This window comes from Colletotrichum costaricense, assembly GCF_030867565.1.
Source record: "Colletotrichum costaricense strain IMI 309622 chromosome Unknown Scaffold_4.1, whole genome shotgun sequence".
Classification (NCBI taxonomy): domain Eukaryota; kingdom Fungi; phylum Ascomycota; class Sordariomycetes; order Glomerellales; family Glomerellaceae; genus Colletotrichum; species Colletotrichum costaricense.
Window position 1 is genome coordinate 1,340,763 of NW_026848233.1, and position 19,215 is coordinate 1,359,977.

Consider the following 19,215-nt stretch of genomic DNA (forward strand, 5'->3'; position numbering starts at 1 on the left):
GATATTCTTATGCTAGATACGTATTCGGCTTATAAGATGGAATAGGAGAGAAGACTCATTGTCCTCATCCAGTGCGCTCCTCTACCTAGCAGCCACCCACCTGATTCAAGGTCAGATGGTATGGTACCTACCTATGTTGGTGTTGCCTCTCGATGTCGATAGATCACTGGAATACCGTCATCATATTCGTAGACTCACATCAACTCAAAACATGTTCTCATCACCAAATGTAGAGATGCCCGCCACATCATGTAGCCGAGATCGACCATGGCAATGGAGGGAGCATATGCGTTTAAGTTACATTACTCCGTAAAAACCATCGAACTGCCCTTCACTACGTAAGGTATCAATTCTGGCATTAGTCAACTGTCTAAGAGGTATTTACGATTCGTTGGGTGCGCAGCTGCAGTGATCATTGTAAGTCTTCAGTGAATGCCATCTTCGTTCGCGATAGCCTCATGGTCTGGTCCTTTTGGATCACGACTAGCATGTTTACGCCCGGTGTTGGGGGAACTACCCAAAAAATCAACGACACCTGGATGTCACTGACAAGAAATGACTATCAGGAAGACCTAGAACAGCTACACGCAAAAATTGTCTCGGCAGACACTCGAGCCGGTATATCAAGCATTGTCATTTCTCGTGATCCTGAACGACAGACCGTCCCGTAGAATTGGGTGATGATCTCGCGAGTCGCAACTAAGGTACATCGATACTGTCCGTTGTGACGTTCAGTGCCCCACACAGCTTCTCCAGACTTTTTCTTCCAGAACGCATTCGGAGTAGGGGGGTTGTCATTAACAATGCAGGGGGCGTGTACGTAAGCCGTATGGTCTCGGTGTAGATAGAGGGGTCCTCCAAAAAATTATTTTGCATTTCCATCGATCGCAACTTTTCGCAGTCGCAGTCCAGCCATACCGCACACAACCATGGCACCCTCCTCAACACCCAGTCAAGCCGAGCTGGACCGGCGGAGGGTAAGTCAATTCGATTCACATTGTCCTCGAGGTGCGATTCTCCCATACTGACCACTCCTTGCAGATAGTCGGTATCAATAAGGAAACTGTCACTGATGTGACTTCGACCGACTACCCGGGCACCTACGCCGGCGAGGACCACGCCTGGGACCTCGACCGTTTCGCCTCCAACTTCCGCGTCCAGTTCCACCACAATGCCCAGCACGAAGCCTCCTTCTCCCTCATCGGCGTCGACGCCTCCATCGCAAACGCCTTCCGCCGCACCCTCATCGCCGAGATCCCTACCATCGCCATCGAGAACGTCTACATTGAGAACAACACCTCGGTGATCCAGGACGAGGTCCTCGCCCACCGCCTCGGTCTCATCCCTTTCACCGGAAACCCCGAGGGCCTGCACAAGTTTCTAAAGTGGTACCGCAAGCCCGAGCAGGGCGGCAAGGGCTCCTTCGACTACAACACCGTCCAGCTGCGCCTGCGCATCGAGTGCACCCGCAACCCGGACGCCGCCCCCGGCGAGACGGACCCGGCAAAGGCCTTCCACCACGCGAGCGTCTACGCAAAGGACATTGAGTTCGTCCCCACCGGCCGCCAGGTCGAGTTCTTCTCCGGCGAGGACGCCATCCGCCCCGTCAACCCCGACATCCTCATCGCCAAGCTGCGGCCCGGCCAGTGCATCGAGCTCGACATGCACATGCACAAGGGTATCGGCTCCGACCACGCCAAATTCTCCCCCGTCGCCACCGCTTCGTACCGTCTCATGCCCACCATCACCATCACGCGGCCAATCCTCGGCCAGGACGCGGACAAGTTTGCTAAGTGCTTCCCCCAAGGCGTCATTGGCTTCGAAAAGGTCACAAAGAAGGAGGCCGCCGTTGCCGGCAGCGGATACGAGGGTCACGAGGGCGAGAAGAAGGCTGTGGTCAAGGACGCCATGAGAGATACAGTCAGTCGTGAGTGCTTGCGCCACCCCGAATTCGAGGGCAAGGTCAAGCTGGGCCGGGTGCGTGATCACTTTATCTTCTCCATTGAGAGCACAGGACAGTGGGACAGCGACGAATTGTTTTTGGAGTCGGTTAAGCAGTTCAAGACGAGGTGTATCCGTCTTGAGCAGCAGGTCATCAACATGGTTAGATGAAGCATCACTGCACATGTACCATACTTATAGATATCCCGTGTTTCTGGTTTTGCAAGGGCTGGCTGGCAATGGAAAGAAAGAAAAAAGTTCATAATGACACTCGGTTTTATTTGCTACATTCGTCTAGTTGCTTCTTTTGGTGCGAGTACACCTGATATGCCATGCCTTTTGACATTCCCAAAATGCTATTATCATCATCATCCCACGTAAATGCTGAGTATCTATCTATGTGGCCTTCTTGAACCGCAGGTAGAAGTTGAATTCCAGAGGGAAAGCAGGATCCGTGACAATAACATTTTGCCCATCTTCCAGCTCGAGCTCCTTGATGGTCTTTCCAAGGTTGGCCCGTGTTTTCTCTTCCAGGCTGGGCGGAAACTGCATGTACAAGGTCTTATTGGCGGCTCTGAATGAAGGCTTTTTCAATTGTGCCTCGGGACGGATGGCAAACGAGTCCACCAGGTCTTGGAGTGTGCTGTCGGGGTCGACCTCGAGCGGCCGCGATTCCTGTCCACAGACGGGGCAGTCGTCTTTCTTCTCGTGCTTGAAGGTGTAGGTGTAGATGCTGTCATTTCCAGAATACATCATATAGTTTTCCTCCATTCCAAGCGTTGGCGCGGCCGAGCTGGCGAGCTTAAAGGCTTCATTGCAGCATGCTGCCGCAATGATGGCGTTTGTGGATGCGATGGCGGGAATGATGTTCTTGATGACTCCCTGGGTCAGGGCGTAAGTGACGCCTGTAATATTGAATTCTTGGGCACGTGTAAGAGCCTTTTGGTACAGCCAGGACACATGGGTAGTGTCGTCCTTGTCCAGCTTTGGAAACGGCTTCTCCTGGTCCCAGGCGATGACGTGTGCCCACTCAATGCAGTGCTCTGGTTGTCGGGGGATTGAGGCGATTGTGCAGAGAGGAACAGCGGCTCTCGGTGCGTGCATGTCCAGTTGGCATTCGATACAAGATGTAATCGAAGGTACGATGACTCGAGCCTGACCCTTAAAACCCTCTGTGCCCCCATCTATCATGGGAATCAATGAATCCGGGTCCTCGCCTTCTTCAGCAATCTGTACGAGGGTCGCGTTGATCCACCTGCGGGCCTCGATGCTGTCCAATCCACATATGACGAACTGGAATTGTTTGTAGAAGTCTTGACCAAAATCTTGAATGGCGCAGTTATGGGCTGTAATGCTGACACCCTTGACACGACGCATGACGAACTGAGCCGCGACTTCAGCCTTGTACTTGCCGACGTCGGACTTTCTGAAGAGGAATTGCCGATTTAGGTTCGAGATGTCGATAGTATCTGGCCAAGCAAATGTCAGATCTTGAGTAGAGCGGCGAGACAGGGTACGGCTTACCCATGTCAATGACATGAATATCCTTGAACTTCGACATGGCCAAGTTCTTTAAAATCTCACATCCAAGACCTCCGGCGCCACTTGTATAATGTCAGTCGTAGTTATCGTGTTCGAGTAGGGGATCACCAACATTACCCTACACGATGTGTTAGTAGACAGCACCGACTCATTGGATCATGCAATACCATACAGGACCTTGATCTTGTCAAACTGTTCAAAAGCCTCCTCCGTTCCGGCCACATCAGGATCGCTGAAGGGTCCTGGGGTCTTGCGAATGTTGTCGAGATAGGTCCTGTACCATGCTATGGTCAGCGATTGAGTGCGACAACTGACGACTTGTAGCATGAGAGGCGAACCATCTCTTTGACTCATCGACTTGATGTGCCGCTACCGGGAAAGGTGCTTCGGTAGCCATCGTGAGGAGCGCTCGAATCGGATTGACTTGTAGGTGATGTTCGGTGTGATCACTTTGTTGTTTGTTCCTTGGGTTCTCAACCAGGGTGAGCTTCGGGAGGTGGAGGGGCCGACATGACGATACCTACCTATATAGGGCCAGGTGAGCCTACCTTACCTTATGTCCGTGCCTGATAAGGCTTATCGGCAGAATTGTTATCGATAAGATGCCTGCCTTAATGGAAACCTTGCCTACCTTACCTACCTAGGAACCTACCGACCTTGGGGCCTTCTATGGGGGTGTCTACAGTACAGTGGGGTGTGGAAAGACAACCCCACCGGTCCTTCACTCTTTGGGCTTGGGTGTCTGTCCATCCATTCATAGAGGCAGTTGGGGGACATATTATTCCTAACGAACAGAACTCCCATCTGATATTGCAATCACAACTCAGAGCAATCAGCGAAAATTATTTCGACACTATTCTGGATTTTCGGCCTTTGAGGTGACAGTTTGAGAAAGCCCTTTTCGTTTTCTCACGGTACCATGCAAGGACCGTAGTCCACCACCAGAAAAGGGATTATCAAGCATGGACGACTTCCTTACCCCGGTCAGCACTACCTACCTCAAGGCAAGGCCAAACGAACCATTCTTGGAAGAAGCAGCCACAAGCAACAAGCCTCAACCACCGAAATCTGCTGCTGCCGAAACTCTCTCTGTAGAGAATGCTCTAGAGACTCTGAAGAACCAGCCAGGTTATGACAATCTGATTGGGGTCCTCAAGTCCCTCACTGATGGCAGTGTTGCTGCCACGGGATTCAGGCTTGCGACGCCCAGTCCCGAGGCTGCGCAAATTATTCAGTGCCTCGTCTCGGAGATTGTTCCCAATTACTGGCCTTTGCTCAAAGAAGATGCTTCTGGAGGATCTGGTATACAAGATGTCGAGAGCCCCAAAGACGTCGAGTTGCTGCTTAGATGCTTGAGGAGTGTTACAGGTCTCAACGCCATCATCACCCGTATGAAGGCCTTGATTCAAGAGTCCAAGGCGAGCGCCAAGGATGTAAAGCGCCCAGATTTGAGCCTGAACCTGAATGTGCTACTCGAGGTCAGCTCAGCAGTATTGGGTGGAGACGACTACCTTGCTGCACTATGGACGTCGAGCAGCGCTGGGCTAGAGTCTACAGCGAGAAGACGGCCGATGGCGAATGAGTTCATCGCACTGATAGCCGGTGGACGCCTTATTTCAGTTGCAGCCGAGGCAGATGCCATTGCCAACCCGGACAAAATCAACAAGAATCAACTTTGGATCGCAGACGGGCAACAATACAGCAGGTGGCTGGGTCGAAGTGTCGGAGCGTGGGCGAAGGGTGGCAACTCGTCTGACGATGCGAAGCTATGTGCAGAGGCTTTCATACGATCACTTCGCCTGGGTTATTCTGGCAAGTACACCATCCTCTACGCCATCCCTTCGGTAGCTTGAGGAATGTCACTAACAGATTTGTAGATGCCCTGATGAACCAGTTTATCAGCGAACTTCTGTTAGGCCCTGAGGAAAGCCAAAACGCCTTCTTCAAGCTCTTTGGCCAATTCTCTCAACTGGAGCAGAAGCGGGTCCTCTTTGCTGTTCTCAAGCACTTGTCAGAGACATTTCTCAATAAGCTGGGCGATGTCGAACCTCTGAAGCCGAACTCGGTTATATCCGCTGCGACTGGCATCATCGAGAAGATAGTATCTAACGAAGAAAGCCGAAAGGCACATTTAATCTCTTGGTTGACCAGCTCAACTGGTGCCGGCCTGGGAGATGGCATAGGTATCAGGCGCGTAGCCATAGCAGCGCTTGCACAGGACAGAGAATGCGTCACTCAGGTATTTGAGAAGAGCCTTCACCAGTTCGGCGATCAGCTATACATTAAGCACTCTCCCATCATGCAGCAGCAAGGTTCGACTCTCTCACCTTTGTCACTCTCTAGCACTCACTGACTAGGACAAAGCCCATGCACAAGTTCTTCTCCTTAGCGCTAGTTATGTCAACAAGCTCTCACCCCTGAAGCTTAAGATGCTCATGCGATCTTCAAGCTACCTCAACACCGTGTCCAACCGGATCGGCGCCTCACAAGAGAGGGCTAGATTCTTGGGTATGGCAGTGGGCGAGGCCCTCTCGAGTCTGATCGACGGTGGTGACAAGAAACTGGACTTCAAAATGGAGGAAATGGCAACAGACGAGGCACAGTTCTACAAGGATCTCGTCAGAACGCTGGATAGTACAGGGCCTATCGATCAGTTGATCACCACCCCTGAGGTGGAGCAGAAGAGACAGCCACAACCGCCGGGACCCTCCCGCCGAAACCCAGCACCAAAACCCAAGCAACCAGCCACGCCCTCAAAGTTCATCATACAAGAAGTCTCAGACTCTGAAAGCGAGGACGAGGACCTCATACCCTACGCCAAGCCCTCCGACGATGCAGAAGACTCAGACGAAGATGCCACGCTCGTCCGCCGCGACAAGCCAAGAGCTCCAGTCTACGTCCGCGATCTCATAACCTACCTCCGCGACACTGATAACTACGACAAGCAAAAACTGGCCCTCACCACAGCCCCGCCCCTGATCCGTCGCAAAGCGAACTTTGGCACAGAGGTCTCCTCCCATGCAGACGAGCTCGCCACGCTTCTCGTCGGCCTCCAGGACAAGTTCGAGATTGAAAACTTCAATGACCTCCGTCTTCAGGGCATGATAGCCATCGTCGCAGCACAGCCACAGAAGATGGGCCAATGGTTCGCAAAGACCTTCTTTGACGGCGACTACTCCATCTCGCAGCGTGCCGCGGTTCTCATCGTTCTCGGCCTCAGCGCGCGCGAGCTCGCCGGCTTCGACACCTCGGAATACGCTGCAGCCGCCTCGTTCCCCTCCAAACGCCTCCCGGAGAAGATGGAAGCGCTCTACCTCGACCCGTCCACCGCCCAAGCCCGCCTCGCCTCCTCGTCGAACCTTAAGGCCATTCCCGCCAACGCCCTCGACACCATCGCCGATTCTTTGACGTCTTCCTTCCTCGCCCCCATAGCCGCCAACGCAGCAGACGCAACAACGGGACCAGACGTCCTCAAGCTCTCGACCTTCACCTCCCGCCTGCCTTCAAAGTCCACCAAGAAACCCGGCATCCGTTCCATCCCCAACACAACGGCCTCCCTGCTCGCCACCTCCTTCTTCTTCCCTTTGACGGCCCGCTTCCAACACGCCCTACGCTCCCACTCGGCACGCTCCGGTATCTTCATCCAGCCGTACCTCCTCTCCCTCTACCTAAAGACACTGGCCGTGCTCGTCCACGCCGCGGGACCCGCGACGCTGGCCCTCCCGCAGATGACGGCCGAGCTTTGGGATCTTCTGCTGGGTGTCCGCGCCCACGTCAACGGCGACGTACCCGGAACCCACGCGCTGCTGGTCGCGCTGGCGGCCATGCTCGAGGTCAATGAGGCGTCTGACATGCGGCGCTTGTGCGAGGCGCATCCGCGGGAGGTCGTCGAGACGCAGGAGTGGGTCAGCGGTGTCTTTAACGGCACGCGCGGTGACGATGGCGGGGAGGAGAATAATGTGAAGATGCTTTCTGCCGCGGTGCTCATCAAGCTGCAGGAGGCAACGGAGAAGTATCGGGCCCTGCTGCTGGGCGACATGATAGGGTTCTCATAGAGTACGATAGGGCAGGGAGATAAACTCTCAAAAGGAATGGATGTCATTTTTAAAAACGATATCTGACATGGGCCCTTCTCGTTCGAAGCAAACATTGCCCATGCCAACCTAGCATCCAACTTAGAGTAGTCATACATGTCCCTCGTCAACAATCCATACCCCTCTAACGCCGATGCTCCGTGAATACATGCAGGTCCTTTCCGTATTTTCATGCTGCTTTCCATGTATACAAGACAAAGCCAAACGTACCAAACCCATCAAGTGGATTCACCCATCAGGTCCTGTAGGTCCTGTCTTCCGCCCTTACGGACAGGTAGCGTTGACAGGTACTGGTTTGCGTGACTTAGATGCTCACCCAAACTCATCGCCATTCTCCTCAACTCTTCCTTCACAGCGTCTGCACTAGCTGAGCCTTGCATGACCTCCACAGACGGCGGCGCTGGTGGAGGAGGCAGCGGGATAGTGCCACTGTCCCGGTTCCCTACCGAGCGTGGGATACCCGGGGGCAGGGCTGGCTGGGCGGCCTGCTGTGGAGTCAGATATTCGGGATCAGAGTAGTCGGCACTGTTGACGCTGTTGAATGAGCGATGTGTGTTAAGTCGCAACCCGCCCTGGCCATTGGGCCGAACGGTAGCACCGGGCTCGGCTAGGTTGAGGTCGACGAGGCTTAGTTGATCATCGTCTTTGGGAGCGCGCGAGGAGAAGTCCGAGTCATCCGAAACATAGATTGACGGTTCTCGGTTCGATGATGGTACATATAGAGATGGTTCTCTATTCGATACTGGGACGTAGATGGAAGGTTCCCGGTTTGATGTGGGCACGTAAAGGGAGGCATGACGCTCCAGGTCGAAGGGGTTCGCCATTCCCATCTCTGAACCGCTGACAGATGCGACGTCCGAGTTTGCTGTTGAAGGACGAGTGAGCTCCGGCATGGGATCGGCCAAGCCCATGTCGAGGTCGATCAAGCTGCCGGTAGATACACGGTTATTCTGGTTACTGGGAGGCGGAACCATAAGTTCATCCAGATCTATCAAGCTCCCCGTGGACTCTCTGTTGTTCATCTGTGAGCCAGGCCGGGGAACCATTAAGTCGCCGCCATAGTTAGGAGCGGGGACAGGATCGGTCTGATGGTGGAACATTTGCGGGCGAGACGCAGAACTTGGTCCCGAACGGTCATCCCATGAGGGCCTATCTTCTTGGAAGGGGCGATCTTCGTTAAAGGGAAACCTCGACATTTCCGGGTTTGCGGAAGCCGGAGGTGCCATGGAAGGGAACTTCCAGTCCTGCGTCCTTCTATTCGGATTCAGATCTGCAGGGTCACTCGATGGTGCTTTGCTGAAGTCTGGCTCGTCGCCCATATGATAATCGACAGACACGCGCGGTGCGCCGGCTCTGATGGTGTTCATATCCACAAAGTTGGATAGATCACCACCGTGCAGTGAAGCGTCGAGATCGATGAGTGATTCTCTCACTGCTGTTGACTGGAGCGAGTCGTCTCGCAGTGGAAGATCTGAAGTTGGCGGAGGGATCGGTCTGCCATAGTAGGCTCGAGAGTTGTCTTCGTAATTGGAAATAGTGTTTGGGTCAAACACCTTTTCCAAGGGAGCTTTCATGGCAGCAAGTTGTTGTGGTGGCGGTCTCCGCCGCGATTTCGGCTTGGATCGAGACATGTCATCCAGAAGCATAGGGTCGAATTCCACGTTTGAGCCATACACATCGTAGACTGCCTGAGCGTCCGTATTTTGGAAGACTTGCTGGTCGAATGCCATCGTTGTGCTAAAGTTCCATTCGTCGTTGGCCATCGCAGTGGATGAAAAGTCGGACTCATCCATGCCGGACATGCCCTGGGCTCCTCCCGGAGCAAAGAGTGATTTACGGCTGCCACCTTGTGACTCCCAAAGCTTGAATCCTCTGACTAGTAATGCCAGTGATGCTGCTGGGTATTCTTGGGCCGAGTTGGCGATGTAAGGGTGGTTCTGTACCTCTTCGATTGTTGGTCGCTTCGTCGGATCCTCTTCTAAGCAGTAGGCAACGAGGTGCTTTAGTCGGTCGGAGTACTGATCGCCCTCCAATCGAGGCGTGTGTGCCTTGATGTAATTTCCAAGCTGATAAACGTCGACACCAGCCATGACGTTTGGTGGTAAGCCGGAGGCAATCTCAAAAACCATGGAGCCGAATGCCCAGATATCCACCTCTGTTCCATAGGATGTTGACTGATCGAAAAGTTCCGGGGCCATCCAGTGAGGGGTTCCGATGAAGGTTGATCGTTTATCGAATTTCGTCTCAATAACACCTGCCACTCCGAAATCGCAAAGTTGCACTCCACCAGCCTCGGTGACCAGAACATTGGCGCACTTGATGTCGCGATGAATGATGCCTTGCCGATGAACCCAGAAGACAGCTTCAGAGACCTCTCTGAGGATTGGAATAATCCACTTCTCTTGCAGGCCACCGGGAGCGGTCGGCTTCATGAGTGTAGCCACACTTCCTCCGGCGCAGTACTCCGTGATCATCCACATAGATTGGCCGACAGGCAATGCGTCGATGACATGATTGATGTTCCTTGCGCCGCTGTCGCTTAGAAGCTTCAGCGCATTAACTTCAGCCAAAAATTCCTTGAAGGTGTCTGCAAGCTTCGGGTTGACGGTGTCGCTTTCTTCAATGTCGATGATTTTGACCGCCACAAGCATACTGGTGTTGATGTCGGTTGCTTTATAGACACGACCAAAACTTCCCTTGCCAATCAATTCATTGAGAAGATATGGCGGCTTGTCCTGTCCTGCTTTGGCCACCTCATCGTCCACCGCAGCTTGCATCTTTTTCGCATCTTCTAGGGCCTTCTGCTTCGTCACCGAGAAGTCGGGGCCTCTGACTTGGAGTGACATCTTGGGTGAGTTGTGACCGTTAAGGACGGCCTGAAAAGCTGCGTGTCTCTTCCTCAAGTCGATAAAAACAAAAATTGCAATCAAGCAGCGGTCAAAGAGAAACAGCTCAGTCCCCTGTGCATTCAATGCTGAGGTTGCCGATTAGGGCCAGATGTTATGAGAAGTTGCAGTATTCATCGAGGTTGGGTTGTACGCATACTGCAATCTGATACGTCCAAGTTCGGGTCAAACACAGGGGGTGAGGTTGCGAGCACGGTGAAAGTGGCAGGTACTGGAGTTATTTCCAGCCAATCACTGTTAGCATACAGTAATTTATCATATGCAACTAAGCTATTTCGCAACAAAGCGGTGTATCGAGATAACCATCTCAATCACAGCAGGAGGATTCATTGTCCTCTCACTTCATCATCAAGTCGCTCTCGTAAGTTCAAGCAACACTTGCTTTCGTACAAGAGTGCTAATTGGTGTCGCCGCGTAAGGTACTTGCTTGTGTATTTGCATGCAGCTGGCCTCGAACTGGTAGAACATCTTTCCCGACTTACACCTCACAACCACCCCGACAACCAGCCAGTTTTCTTGGCCCCTGTCTTGCCCTCAACTTTCCCCTCAGGCTTCACCTCCGTCTCATTTGTTCTTGTCTTGTATGCCCTGGGACTCTCAAAATCACTTGCCTTGCCATTCCAAATTCCAAGCTTCTTTGACTTGGCCCTGGCCTCGGCAGCTTTGTATGCCTTTTCAGCCCCTCCCCATTCGACTCCCGTTTTCGCTTCATATGTCGTTGCCAACCCGAGCCTCAGCATTTCTAGACCGACGTCCTTCTTGAACAGAAACGGTCTGACGTATACTGTCGCAACAACGCGTTCATATTGATCGCGCCTGTGAATCCGAGCCCAGACACGTTTGTTCTGTATGTAGACTCTCAGCCATTGCAGCGCTTCTGCCGCACCTGGCTGCCCCGGCCGGCCAAAGTGTGCGCCCTCGGGAGCATCAATTCCAGCCATCCGTATCGGTATCTGTGCTGAGTCTCAGAACTAGCTTCTCATTCCTCTCAGAGTTGCACTTACTGTCTTTCCCTTGAGTGCGGCTCTGGTGTTGGGGACCTTCCTCAGCCAATCCCAGCCTGCCAGTCTGCCGCCTGGTGTGTGGAACAGGTGAAAGTTATCGCCATCTCCCACACTGGTCACTCGGCCCAGAAGAGTCCTCTTTCTGAAAAGCTCTGGCTGGATATGGTTTGTTGTGGGGAACCTCCGCAGCCGGGTTTGATAAAACATGAAAGCTGCCAGAGATGCGACGGATGTCAGGAAAACGGGAGCCCACTCTCTAGCAGCCTGCAATGGCGGCGCAGGTTGTGGCAGCAGGTCGTTCCATGATGTGGGTAAGACGCGCGCATCGTCTTCTGACTTGCTCGGTGTGGACGGTTTTCCTGAGCTGGAAGAGCTGAACGGCCATGGCATTTTCGAGGACTCCCAGTGGAGTTCTGAACCTACACACGTTCACCGGCGGTGAGAAATAGACCGAGCGAGTGTCTAAGGTAGAGCTTCTGATCAGCTTATTAAGTTTGCGCCACCTGTGAAAGAGAGGCCAAAATGTGGGAGGATCTTGATCGAAACATCATTGACTCCAAGAATGCTAGGCATTGATGTCTTGCGCAAACGCAATGCAAGTTGAATTGAGAAAACAGCTACTTACCTCGTTTGATACTGGCTGCAGCTTGAGACTAGTTTGTGAGAGAGCTGCAACTCAATTGAATCCACATCCATGTAACATAAGCCGTGTGCAATACAGTACGTACTGTATCCCAAACACTGTTGCGCACCTCCAAGGGCTGCGGCAAAACCGTGCTCCGCTGAGCCAATCAGCGAAGGCCCATTTTGAATCGATGCGTTCGAGCTTTCGGGACATGACGGCCACACTACACACTTTCGAAGGCGAATCCCCTCTATCCAACCTAGCCGGCCCTTAGCCATTGGCATAATAAAGGAGGCTCAATTGGAGGCAGCATATCTCCTTGACCTCTTTTGCAGCCGTCTCTCCACTCTACAATCGCCATGTCAGGCATCTACCGACTTGCTGGCCACAGCGCCAAGAGGTTATGTCTGCGCCCGGCAGCAGTCACCTCCTTCGCCGCCCGCCCGTTCTCGACGACCTCCCTGCGCCGATACGCCGATGCCGCCCCCGAATACCAAGGAACGCGCCTCACTCCTGTCTCGACCGACTTCTCTCGCGCCGAGGACCACTACAGCTTGACGCCGCCGAAGGACCAGGACACGACACCTGAGGAGTCTGTCGAGGACCGAAAGATCCGCCACTACACCGTCAACTTCGGTCCCCAGCATCCCGCCGCCCACGGTGTGTTGCGTCTGATTCTCGAGCTCAATGGCGAAGAGATCATCAGAGCCGATCCTCACGTCGGCCTGCTTCACAGAGGTACAGAGAAGCTTTGCGAGTACAAGACGTACCTCCAGGCCCTCCCCTACTTCGACCGTCTCGACTACGTTTCCATGATGACGAACGAGCAATGTTTCGCCCTTGCCGTTGAGAAGCTTCTCAACGTCGAGATTCCCGACCGCGCCAAGTGGATTCGTACCCTGTTCGGCGAGATCACCCGTATTCTGAACCATCTGATGTCCGTTCTGTCACACGCTATGGATGTTGGTGCTTTGACGCCTTTCCTGTGGGGTTTCGAGGAGCGTGAGAAGCTCATGGTAAGTTGGGAGAAATGACGAAGCCGATTGTGCGATTTCCGGCTAACCCGCATGTCTGTCAGGAATTCTACGAGCGTGTCTCCGGTGCCCGTCTCCACGCCGCCTATGTCCGTCCCGGTGGTGTCCACCAAGACATCCCGGTCGGTCTTCTTGACGATATCTACCAATGGGCTACCCAGTTCGGTGACCGCATTGACGAGACCGAGGAGATGTTGACGGACAACCGTATCTGGATCCAGCGTCTTCAGGGTGTTGGTGTGGTCTCTGCCGCCGAGGCTCTCAACCTGTCATTCACCGGTGTTATGCTGCGTGGTTCCGGTGTCCCCTGGGATATCCGCAAGAGCCAGCCTTACGATGCCTACGGCGAGGTTGAGTTCGACGTGCCCGTCGGTGTCCGCGGTGACTGCTACGACAGATACCTTTGCCGTATGGAGGAGTTCAGACAGTCCCTGCGCATCATCCACCAATGCCTCAACAAGATGCCTGCTGGTCCCGTCCGCGTCGAGGACTACAAGATCTCGCCCCCTCCCCGTGCTGCCATGAAGGAGAACATGGAGGCCCTTATCCACCACTTCCTTCTCTACACCAAGGGTTACACTGTCCCCCCTGGTGAGACCTACTCCGCCATCGAGGCCCCGAAGGGTGAGATGGGTGTCTTCGTCGTCAGCGACGGCAGCGAGAGACCCTACCGCGTCCACATCAGAGCCCCTGGTTTCGCTCACTTGGGCGGTTTCGACCACGTTTCCAAGGGCCACATGCTTGCTGACGCTGTGGCGGTTATCGGTACTATGGATTTGGTGTTCGGTGAGTTCATTCCTTTTGATAATGCCACAATAAAGCAGGTGCTAACTATTACCCCAGGTGAGGTTGATCGGTAAAGGGTGTGTCAGAGGATGGATATCAAAATGACTTTGAGGAACTTCTTTCCTTTTGTGTACTTGTAGAGTGAAGAGACAGAGCGCCGACGTATATACCGCATTGTTCTCTTTTCTAGAAGAATTTCGTACAGACCATGGCATGCAAAATGTCTCCAGTCTACGTTCACTGAATAAGCTTGTTTATGAAAACCTCGGTCAGGTGTCTGGCATTGGCCATTGATTTGATATTTAGACTAAAGATACAAATGGCCTGACTACGCAGACCAGGCTTTTTTAGGTTGATAGTACAGCTTTTTGGGGTTGGAATACATAGAGTACAACTCTAGAAGAGCTTGGCGCCAGTGGTTGAGGCTTGGTCCATGAAGAACTTCTTCAAGGGGCCGAGAGCATTCACCGCGCTAAGACCAAGAGATCGCAATGGGACAAGAGGCCCGCTCTCCACAGAGTATAGCTTGTGAAGTTTGTCGCATACGCCCAGTACAATATGATTCGCAACGTAGCGCTCCGCATTGTACGCCTCGAGGGAAAGTGTCGTTCCTAGGTCCTGGCCAGTAGAAACGGCTGTCTCAATAGTCTTGACCAAACTTTGGACGTCCCCTTGACCCTGGTTCAGGCCTTGCCCAGCCAGGGGGTGGATGGTGTGTGCCGCGTCGCCAACGAGGGCAATGCGCTCGGCGGTATAAGTGTCTGCGTGACGCATCTTAAGCGGGAAAGAGGCAACGGTGCCCTCCTGAACTCCAACGACCTGCTGAGGAATCGCCCGGTGATCGAAAGGAGTATGCTCCAGTCTCCAGGCAAGCTCCTCAGACTGACCAGATTCCTGCTTGTGCATAAACTCCAGGTCGACGGGACTTAGTCGGAAGGCAGCGTTGACCATGGAGATGAAGTCTTTCGGCGACAGGCTTTTCAAAAGTGCGGCGTTGGCAGATGTTGTTGACCACACCAGCGTCGAGTAGCTCCCAGGCATCGGCAACATTGCCACAGGGCCAGTAGGCAAGAAGCGCTGGTACGCGATCTTGTTGTGTTCCCCGCCCCATCCCTCGCCCTCCAACTGGAGCGTCGCAACAACGCCATGTCTGCCATAGTCCCAGCCCTGCGCCTTGATACCGGCAAAGGTCCTCACAGGGCTGTTTGCGCCGTCAGCTCCGACCAGCAGTCTTGCGTGGAGCTGCTTTCCGCCTGACAAGTGAACAACAGGCCACTGCGTCAAGTCTAGGTCCTCCGTTTCCTCTCCGAAGCTGATGTTCTCGACCTTTGCGTTTTCGAATACCGAGACTCCACCAAGCTCCTCCAGATGGCTCAAGAGACCGGAAGTCAAGTTGAGGTTCTCGCACATGTATGCGATTGTCTTGCCCGGCGCCGAACCCGCCGGCCAGTCGAATTCGATTCTCGCGCCACTAACACCGTCCCAAACCTGCATTTCATTGTAGTCTTGGACGCGATCGCGCTTGATGTGGCTCCAGGCTCCAATTGTGTTGAGGTATTGTGCTGAGGTCGGGGTGAGGGAGCTGCATCGATTCGAGAACTTGTCGGCCGGGAGGTTCCACGCGCGAATCTTAGAGAGATCTTGAGCTTCGACGAGTGCTACTCTGAGACGGGATGTGACTGGGTTAGCCCCTAGAACATGTTAGTCCCTCTCTATGTACCCACGAAATTGCGACTGTAGCATACGAAGAGCGCTCAGAAGACTCAAGCCTGCCGGTCCACCTCCCACGCAAACGACATCATAGATGTCTGGCTCGGATGCTGAGGATGTTGCGCCTACACTCGCATAGGACCGGCGAGCCTGGGTCTGAATTTTACGTGTGCAAGACCTGCAGACCGACCGGTTTCTGGCCAAGAGGACCCTGGTGGTCGCCATTCTGTCTGAGCCGTCAAGAGGTGGGTTTTTGAGGGGTTCGCTGAGATTGGTATCACATGGAACGAACCATCAGTCGAAATGATGGTCAAGCTCGAAAGAATTCGCCACACCCAGCCACATTTCTGTTCGAGCTTGAGTGTGGCTGAGGCAGGACCCCTCGAGTCCGTGCTTGCTCTTTCCCCCCTGCTCTTACCTCGGAGTCTGGAAGGACTGGAAACTTTGGAAAGGTCATCCCCTGTCACTTCCCTAGTCGCCCCCCACACTAGTTGTTTTTTCCACATGACCTTTGCTGTTGCCACAGCACCCAGAAGCGACAGGATGCTCCTACTTGTTGCGTCAGTGGGCTCCCGCCCGTGTCTTTCATCCATCCCGTCCGACGTTATCAACATCTGTCCACTGGGCGCATCATTTGCACAACTTTGCACCTTACACCCCATCGCTCAGACCTTGGTGCACCTGCCACGGCCGCAGAAAGCAAGGCCCAAATCCTATGTGCAACTGCATTTTGTATGCGCCAGTCACTCCTTCCTTGCCTGCTCTATCCCTCAAGGTTTCATACTGCAGGGCTTCAAAGGCTGCCTTGTGAGCCTCCTTTGACGTCTTGTCGCAAAGTGTCCAGGCTCTGATACCGTCATTCAGCACCAACCTTTCTTTGATTGCAATTCCCGGGTTTCTTTGCTTATACTCTCTGCTTTCTCTGCAAACAACCAATTTTCGACGGCATCTCCAACTGCTTCAACATGGACGACTATGAATACCTTCAGCCTGGGTTCGACCCCAAGTCGCTGACAGTTCCTCGGCTCCGCTCGATCCTCGTCGCGCACGACATCCAGTACCCCGCAACAGCCAAAAAGCCCCAGCTCATCCAGTTGTTCGAAGAGCAGGTTGTGCCTCAAGCCAAAAAGATTCTGGCGAAACAAGCCAAGGCCAAAAGATCAAGCTACGGCATTGTCGACGCTGGGAGCTCTCAGGACACTGACGACTTCGATAACGACTACGACCTTGCTCCTCCTCCGCCGAGGGTGACGAGATCGAGATCGCCGCGCAAAGCATCTGCTCGGATCAGAAGTGAGGAATATGAGCAAGAAGTGCCGGCTCCAGTCAGCCCGACGAAGCGGAAGGTCCGAGCTGCGAGCCGACAATTGCCAGAGCCTGAACCTGAACCTTACATCGAGCCTTACACCGAGCCTGAGCCGCCCAAGTCTGTTCGCAAGCGAGCTGTCACTCCCAAGATTCCGAAGATCAAGCAGGAAGAGTCCGAGGAGGATTTCTTCAACCGTAGAGAGTCACAGTACTTCTCTACAGAGAACCCCTTCCAGAGTGGGAGCCCAGCAACGCAGCTCATCACAAGCCCCACTGGACGAAGAAAGACCACTGGCCTAGATTTCGCAAATGGCAAATTTGAAAGTAGCCCTCGACGACGAACGGATGGTCACTACGCCGAGGATCGCCCCAAATCGTCGAGAAAGTCCCATGCCTTCGAGGTTCCTGTCAGCGATCTTCTTCGCGAGCAGACACCCGAACCTCAAGAGTTTGAGGTTGAGGCTGGGGAAGAGTTCACCCCTGATGCACAGTTCGAGATGGAACAAGAGATGGCTGCCGGTGGTGAAAGAGCCCTAGCTCCGCGGCCTGCGTCACCTCCACGTCCGAGACGTAGTCTCGCCAAACCTCTTTGGGCTCTTGCGATCTCCCTGTTCGGAGCGTACGGTGCGTGGTATCGACAGGAGAAGGTTGCTGTTGGCTACTGCGGACTCGGTCGACCTGCCACGCAAATCATCCCTCCTGAGGTCGCAGTTCCCGATTGGGCAGTGCAGCTTGCAGAGCCCCAGTGCGAGCCTTGCCCACAGCACGCTTACTGCTACGAAGATTTCACTGTTCGCTGCGAGCCTGACTTCATTTTGAAGCCTCACCCTCTGGCTTTGGGCGGTTTGGTTCCACTTCCACCCACATGTGAGCCGGATGGCGAAAAGGTTAGAAGAGTGAAGGCTGTGGCGGACAAGGCGGTCGAGGAACTAAGAGAGCGCCGCGCTCAATTTGAATGTGGAGATTCCACTGTAGATGCTGGTCAGGCGCCAGCGTCACCATCCATTGCAGAAGAGGAGTTGAAGGCTGCGATTAGTGCAAAGCGGAGCAAGAAGATGAACAAGCAAGAGTTTGACGACCTTTGGGTCGCCGCGATCGGAGAAGTCAAGGGTAGAGAGGAAGTAGAAGTGGCACCGTAAGTCCTCATACTTCTTTCCTTTGTCACAGTCCTGTCCAGAATCCCCTTTCGCTCGTATATCAGTATCGTCAAATCACCATTCTGACCAGTGTACTAACCAGATCGGATGTGCCCGAAGTAGAAAGGCCAATTCCACCTCAATTTCAGACGCCTACCTCTCGTCTACCTCTCTCGCTCGGTTACCGATCGGCTGCACCCTCAAGCGCTCAGTCAGACTCGGCCTGGCAAGACATCGACTCTCAATTGGATCTGTGATTCTGTTGATTTCAGCTTACTTTTACGTCCGGCGGAAGTACAGGTCTCACAAGGCGACTGTGGCGCAGGTTCCTGCGTTGGTAGACCTTGTTTTATCAAGACTGGCAACACAAAAGGAGCTCGGCGAGGAAGACATTGATGACCCTTGGCTCTTCCTCCCAAACCTCCGCGACGACGTGCTTCGTTCGGTCCACTCGCTCGGAGAGAGAGACCGAATTTGGATAAAGGTCAAGGCGGTGGTTGAGCAAAACAGCAACGTGCGGACCAGCCAGAGAGAGGGAAGGAGCGGCGAAGTTGGTCGCGCGTGGGAGTGGATTGGACCGATTGCAGGGGACAGTGCCAGACGGCGCAAGAGCGGACGTATTTCCTATGGAGCGGATGTCAAGACAGAAGATACCCCGGGGACGTCAGAGGACAAGGCTGCTGCTCATTCAAAATGGGATGAGCCACGGCCTATCTATTGAGCTGTGTGTGTGTCGATGGAGATGCACTGTCGACCAGTCATCATACCTTTCCTAGGCGCCATCACGCGTAATAATTTTCTTTGTTAGAACGGATTTGACGCAACGAGGAGGCTCTGGTGATTTTCCCCCTCTCAACACCTTGCTCATGAGCTAGGACGGAAAGGCGTTCAGGAATGCTGTACAGCGTACGGATATGAGGGACAGAATCACGGTTTCGTAGGATGACACGGTGATAGTTTTCATACCCCGAGATTGAACATACTTCTTACCTTTTTCATGATTATCCTGACGTGTTGTGATTTTTTTTTATAATTGCTGGCCAATTACGCGCGTGGAAGTGTTTGGTCAATTGATTGCCATCACGTTTTGAGTCGTTGCTATGCTCGGGCGGAGGATGTCGGAGCGATC

General features: G+C 53.6%; 9 protein-coding genes across 9 annotated transcripts; 5 read left to right on the plus strand and 4 right to left on the minus strand.

Moving 5' to 3' along the window:
* Nucleotides 1-458: 458 nt before the first annotated feature.
* On the plus strand, nt 459-671 carry CCOS01_04485 (uncharacterized protein; the record flags this gene model as incomplete). The annotated part of the gene is made up of 1 exon (XM_060452666.1): nt 459-671. The coding sequence occupies one exon, from the start codon at nt 459-461 to the stop codon at nt 669-671; it is 213 nt and encodes a 70-aa protein (XP_060316624.1).
* Nucleotides 672-929: 258 nt separating this feature from the next.
* CCOS01_04486 (RNA polymerase Rpb3/RpoA insert domain-containing protein) lies at nt 930-2,112 on the plus strand (the record flags this gene model as incomplete). The annotated part of the gene is made up of 2 exons (XM_060452667.1): nt 930-977; nt 1,042-2,112. The coding sequence occupies 2 exons, from the start codon at nt 930-932 to the stop codon at nt 2,110-2,112; spliced, it is 1,119 nt and encodes a 372-aa protein (XP_060316625.1).
* A 225-nt stretch (nt 2,113-2,337) lies between these two features.
* Nucleotides 2,338-3,880, minus strand: CCOS01_04487 (ThiF family protein; the record flags this gene model as incomplete). The annotated part of the gene is made up of 5 exons (XM_060452668.1): nt 2,338-3,410; nt 3,466-3,545; nt 3,596-3,601; nt 3,656-3,757; nt 3,822-3,880. The coding sequence occupies 5 exons, from the start codon at nt 3,878-3,880 to the stop codon at nt 2,338-2,340; spliced, it is 1,320 nt and encodes a 439-aa protein (XP_060316626.1).
* Nucleotides 3,881-4,445: 565 nt separating this feature from the next.
* CCOS01_04488 (telomere length regulation protein) lies at nt 4,446-7,538 on the plus strand (the record flags this gene model as incomplete). Its single annotated transcript, XM_060452669.1, has 3 exons — nt 4,446-5,286; nt 5,361-5,795; nt 5,848-7,538. The coding sequence occupies 3 exons, from the start codon at nt 4,446-4,448 to the stop codon at nt 7,536-7,538; spliced, it is 2,967 nt and encodes a 988-aa protein (XP_060316627.1).
* Nucleotides 7,539-7,795: 257 nt separating this feature from the next.
* Nucleotides 7,796-10,423, minus strand: CCOS01_04489 (uncharacterized protein; the record flags this gene model as incomplete). Its single annotated transcript, XM_060452670.1, has 1 exon — nt 7,796-10,423. The coding sequence occupies one exon, from the start codon at nt 10,421-10,423 to the stop codon at nt 7,796-7,798; it is 2,628 nt and encodes an 875-aa protein (XP_060316628.1).
* A 545-nt stretch (nt 10,424-10,968) lies between these two features.
* Nucleotides 10,969-11,877, minus strand: CCOS01_04490 (uncharacterized protein; the record flags this gene model as incomplete). Its single annotated transcript, XM_060452671.1, has 2 exons — nt 10,969-11,436; nt 11,488-11,877. 2 exons carry the CDS (start codon nt 11,875-11,877, stop codon nt 10,969-10,971), a joined length of 858 nt encoding a protein of 285 aa, XP_060316629.1.
* Nucleotides 11,878-12,471: 594 nt separating this feature from the next.
* CCOS01_04491 (NADH-ubiquinone oxidoreductase 49 kDa subunit) lies at nt 12,472-14,006 on the plus strand (the record flags this gene model as incomplete). Its single annotated transcript, XM_060452672.1, has 3 exons — nt 12,472-13,128; nt 13,191-13,932; nt 13,990-14,006. The coding sequence occupies 3 exons, from the start codon at nt 12,472-12,474 to the stop codon at nt 14,004-14,006; spliced, it is 1,416 nt and encodes a 471-aa protein (XP_060316630.1).
* A 322-nt stretch (nt 14,007-14,328) lies between these two features.
* Nucleotides 14,329-15,867, minus strand: CCOS01_04492 (ubiquinone biosynthesis mono0xygenase COQ6; the record flags this gene model as incomplete). The annotated part of the gene is made up of 2 exons (XM_060452673.1): nt 14,329-15,623; nt 15,678-15,867. 2 exons carry the CDS (start codon nt 15,865-15,867, stop codon nt 14,329-14,331), a joined length of 1,485 nt encoding a protein of 494 aa, XP_060316631.1.
* Nucleotides 15,868-16,607: 740 nt separating this feature from the next.
* Nucleotides 16,608-18,807, plus strand: CCOS01_04493 (uncharacterized protein; the record flags this gene model as incomplete). The annotated part of the gene is made up of 2 exons (XM_060452674.1): nt 16,608-18,085; nt 18,210-18,807. 2 exons carry the CDS (start codon nt 16,608-16,610, stop codon nt 18,805-18,807), a joined length of 2,076 nt encoding a protein of 691 aa, XP_060316632.1.
* Between the last annotated feature and the right edge of the window lie 408 nt (nt 18,808-19,215).